Genomic DNA, 4839 nt, shown 5'->3' with positions numbered 1-4839 from the left:
GTTGAAGCATTCTGGGACTTTTATTGACAAGTAGCCAAAAATGTTTGTCACTTTAAATTACCTTCACAGAAAGCATACATATTGTCTGTTTTGCTTCTGAATGAAACAAAATAATTTGTGCCACAGATTTGTTTGAGAAACACATACATATAAAAAGACATGGATCTTAAATACACAACACAAAACAGTAACGCCAAAATACAGTTTTCATACTTTGGGAGCACACTACTCGCATTGCTTGCATATTCATGTACCCAGGAAAGAAATCACACAAAATTGGCATTGAGAATAGTTTTAAACTTAATGTCACAAATTTACAGCGTGTCACTATGAACTAGAGACTTAAAGGCGTGGGTCAACCCTTCTCCTTTGCAAAAACAACACAAAAATAAATTCCGAACATTAACAAAAATCCTGACATGCATTACAGTGTAGAATGGACAACAATCACTGTGTCTGACATTGCACTCCGCTTCTGGGACCCTCCTCGTCTTCCTCATAAGCTTCCCTGCTGTAGCTTCTCTGTTGTGCCTGCTCATCCACCTCACAGAGATCCACCTCCTCCATGTCATCAGTCACCATTACATCCTCTCTAGGAGGAAGTAGCCTTTCCAGCTGGTACATGAGGTGCTCTGGGAGCCAGTGTTTACTTGGAAATTCAACCTGCAGGATGAAAGTACCATTAGCCAGTGGGAATGTTTCCATGTGTCAGAAAGATTGAAATTGAGATTTGTGTCTTGCTGGTGTAATGTTTTGTGATTTGCGACTTACCTGGAACTGAACAATAAGCTGTCCCTTATCGTAAGGATCCCTGTAAACTGGCATGCCCTCATTCTGAACACATTTGATGTCGTTGGGCTTTATTACTTCACCTGTTGATGAAAATACGGAGCTTAAGAAATAATTCAAGTCTTTTTTGACTGAAACAGACAAGTCAGCTCTGGAGTTCGGCTCAGGACGTTACCTGGCTGTGAGGTGATGATGAGTGTTCTCCTGTCTAATGTTTGAATGGTCTTCTTGAAACCACACAAGGCCTCGACAAGTTTGATGTCCATCTTCATTATTAAATTATCCTCGTGTCTCCGGAAAACCGGGTGTTCCTTCTGGTCCAGCACAATGATTACATCCCCAGGCTCGAGTCCAGGCTCCTGGTCACCTTCACCGTGGAATGTAATTTTCTGGCCATCTTTCATACCTGCACAACACATTTATCATCAGTTTAGTCTGCTTTCCAAAACACATTTAATATGAACTGCATTGCTTTCGTGTACAGGGACACTCTTACCTTTGTCAATGTGAACTTCCAAAATTTTCTTCTTGCGTTCAACTTTGAGTCCATTGCAGTTCTTACAGCGGTCCTTTGAGTTAAATTTCTCGCCCTGTCCCTGGCAGTCTGGACACATGCTCTGGATCTGCTGAATCATACCTGGCCCGATCTGCTGCACCTTTATTTGTACCCCTCTTCCTTTGCAATTTGAGCATTTCTCCAAAGCACCCTTCTTACCACCATATCCTGTGACAGACAAAAGGATCATTTGATTTTCCACACTGCTGCAAACACTTGAGTGATACTGGAATTTTTGTTTCTGAATCACTTGTACTTACCTTCACATTTTTCACAAATGACATTCTTCTGGAGGGCCAGCTTCCTAGTAGTGCCATTGTACATCTCCTCCAGTGTAACACCAAGCTGGTGGACAACGTTCTTCCCTGTAGAAAGCACGTAAGTATTAAAGTTATAGGACTTCAAATAGCATCTAGCAGAAGTTCTTAAAAAAAACCAAAAAAATAAATATACTACCTCTTCTCTCTCTCTGCATGCGACCTCCGCCTCCAAAGAACATGTTGAAAATGTCCATTGGAGAAGACCCTCCACCCATGCCTCCCTCTTTGATAGCTTGCTCCCCTCCTTGGTCATACAGGTCTCTCTTCTTTGGATCCGACAGCACCTCGTATGCTTGAGATATGTGCTTGAACTGTGGAAACAGAAACATTCAAGTTTAACTTTAGAAAACAAACGGGCGTTTACAACATTCATGTAAAAAAGATCACATACAGTACTCAACAGGTGCAGAGGCAGCGAGTCCTGCACCTTGAAGGACCCCACCCGAACTGCATACAGATTCTTTGCCCCCCTCCCCTCAGGCAGAAGGCTGGAGGCTGAGACCATCACTGCTCTATTCTGTTTTTAAAACTATGCAGCTTCTCTTATTTAGTTTCGATAAGCTATTTGTTATTATGAATGCTGTTGCTGCTCAACATGAGTGACAAATTAAGTTTTCTTCGTTTGTCAGTATTTTCAGAATGACAATAAAAGAACCATGAACCTGAAATGATACACTTTATTATTACTTAAGGGTTAAAACACACACACAAAAAGCATATCTACAATGTGTCAAATAAAGTCAGGCAAATTATAATTTATGTACTTTAATGTAATGTAAAAGAAGAGCTAATGTCTTGTTTAAACCCCTGGTTTCGCAACCTAGTCAGAGGCTTATCTTCCTGTTCCTAGGCTGAGCCGCAGCGCCCAGACGTTTCTAGAAACTTCCCGCTGTCCCTTCTTCAAACAGGCGGTGCGGTTTAAAATTAGCAAAAGCACATTTCTTGCGGTCCATACACGGCAAACACCGTAAAGCTTTGACATAGCTTTGACCCCCTCACCTTCTCTCCTTCGTTGGGGTTCTTATCGGGGTGATATTTCAGCGCCAGCTTTCTGTAGGCTTTTTTGATTTGCTCCATGGAAGCCGTGGGGCTGACACCCAGCAGGTCGTAGTAGCCGGTTTCGTGAACCATGGTGATTGACCTGAAACAAACATAACATTTAAATACATTATAATACATATGGATTTTGTATTATTTTGTCAAAGAGCTTAATTGTCAGTGCCGACGTTAAAGAAGTGGAAACATGTCGGAAACGTTTGTCATTACCAAAATAAAGTTCAACATTGGTGTAAATGCCTGGCTTAGCTCAAAATGCGTTAAAGTTAAATGTAAGTAACGATTAAAATTCACAAACTAACAGTATGCGCTACAAAGATAACCGTAAGAAGCGTTACCACAAGCAGCACGTGTTCTCTTTACGTTAAATTACAACACTAGCGTTATTTTATTATATTCAGCATGAATGAAAGCCTTAGCATTCTTCATCTGTCCGGTTAAATATTCCTTCAAATGTCTGAGCAGAGAGGACTTACTTGCCAGCTGTGTGCTATCCAAGCTGTCGGCAGAGTTACTCTGGTGGTGAGGGGGAGGACTGCCGGCTCTTATAGCCGCTCCACGCTGCAGAACTTTCTGGAGAGCTGTAACCGGGGAGGCCGGATGTTTCGTTGGCTGGGACCGAGAGTCTAGAAAAGACCGGAGCAGAAAGACAAGGAGGGCAGTAGAGGTTGCTGGATCAGCTGCTTATATATCTTGACCTAATTCTTGGAAAGGTTGTATTACGGTGATTAAATTTAAAAAATAAAAAAAAAATAAAGAAAAAAGGGGCAGTGGGCCAAGTTCTTTTAATCATGAAACAATGTTATAGAAAATGAAAGTGTTAACAGCAGGTCTTATTTTGAACACACTTTATTTCGTGCTACCATGTGGAGCCTTGGCTGTATTTCAGGATGATATTCAACTGAATTATGATAAAAAGATTAGTGCACTTGGATGCACTTATCGGCCATAACATTATGACCGATTGGTCAAAATCACTGATCAAGTGAATATCATTATCTCCTTAATCATGGCACAATGTCAGTGGATGGGGTAGCTATACACTCACTTGACACTTCATTAGGTGCGCTAACGAAAACATATGCTTTAATAAAACAGTCCTACGCTAAATTATTGGCTTCAGGAATGTTATGGTATTAACACAGCAATTTGTATATTTTTATATATAGTACCTTTATTCGATATATTTTATATATACTTTGTATTTTGTGTATAGTTTGTATATCTCTCCATTGTGAGATGAATTAAAGGATTATCATATCTTATTCACTTTATATATTATTGATGTAAACTTGTATAGTTTATACATACTTTTATACATTCTACCTCAATACTTTTTATGTGGGACAACCCCTTTTTAGTCTGTGGGCTTGGCCGAATAACCAATAACTGTTTAAGAGCACCACAAATTACATCCTCCAAAATGGTCACACATTTCAATTATCACCTTTCTTATGCTGTTTCAGCATAAACAGACCATTATAACTGTCATGAAGCTAAGATTTAGTGCAGGACTGTTGCATCTGCATGTGTTTGTTTTCACTAGTGTGCATAATGTTTTGGCAAGTTAGTGTATATTTGGCAGAAAGTGAACATTTTGTCCTCAAATCTGACGCGTTAGAAGCAAAAAAACGTGTGGAAATGGAAGAATCTGTGCAACTTTGACAAGGGTCACACTGGGTCAGAGCATCTGTCTGCAGTCGTCAGATCCTATTAAAAGTGGTCCAGGGAAGGAAAAGTGGCAAATCTGGGATCAGGGTTAAGGACAGTCAGTGTGGACCAGTCCGCTCTAAGCCAATAGAAGAACTACTGTTGCTCAGAAAGCTGAAAAAGTTCATGCTGGTTCTGACAGACAGGTGTCAGAACATGCACAGTGGAACAGAGTTTGCTATATATGTGGCTGCATGGCCACAGGCCAGTCAGGGTGTCCATGCTGACCCCTGTCCAGGAAGGTGGCCTGGTCTGATGTATCATGTTTTCTCTTACATCATGTGGATGGCTGGGTGCCTGAGTGTCCCTTATCTGGGGAATATATGGCACTGTAATACAAGCAACACTCGCTTGCTGTTGCCATTAGGGGTTGACATATTATGCAACAATCTTGAGGTGGGGGTAAGT

The 4839-nt window shown here is 40.9% G+C and overlaps 1 protein-coding gene across 1 annotated transcript; it reads right to left on the bottom strand.

Annotated features, from left to right (window-relative positions):
* Positions 1-127: 127 nt before the first annotated feature.
* Positions 128-3221, bottom strand: dnaja (DnaJ heat shock protein family (Hsp40) member A). Its single transcript, XM_084554999.1, has 8 exons — positions 3198-3221; positions 2665-2806; positions 1802-1976; positions 1606-1710; positions 1286-1513; positions 965-1195; positions 772-872; positions 128-663 (listed from the first exon to the last, which is right to left on the bottom strand). The coding sequence occupies exons 2-8, from the start codon at positions 2794-2796 to the stop codon at positions 448-450; spliced, it is 1188 nt and encodes a 395-aa protein (XP_084411125.1). The 5' UTR covers positions 2797-2806; positions 3198-3221; the 3' UTR covers positions 128-447.
* Between the last annotated feature and the right edge of the window lie 1618 nt (positions 3222-4839).

The sequence above is a fragment of the Chelon labrosus genome, assembly GCF_963514085.1.
Source record: "Chelon labrosus genome assembly, chromosome: 11".
In the NCBI taxonomy this organism is placed as follows: Eukaryota; Metazoa; Chordata; class Actinopteri; order Mugiliformes; family Mugilidae; genus Chelon; species Chelon labrosus.
Note: the sequence above shows the minus strand (reverse complement) of the source record. Positions and strands in the feature narration are given on the sequence as shown.

Bases quoted from the DNA above. Each gene is read 5' to 3' on its own strand.
- dnaja (XM_084554999.1), bottom strand. From the start codon at position 2,796: ATGGTTCACGAAACCGGCTACTACGACCTGCTGGGTGTCAGCCCCACG. The intron at 873-964 runs GTAACGTCCTGA...TTTCATCAACAG, and splicing joins CATCATCACCTCACAGCCAG to GTGAAGTAATAAAGCCCAAC. The intron at 664-771 runs GTAAGTCGCAAA...TTCATCCTGCAG, and splicing joins AGCTTATTGTTCAGTTCCAG to GTTGAATTTCCAAGTAAACA.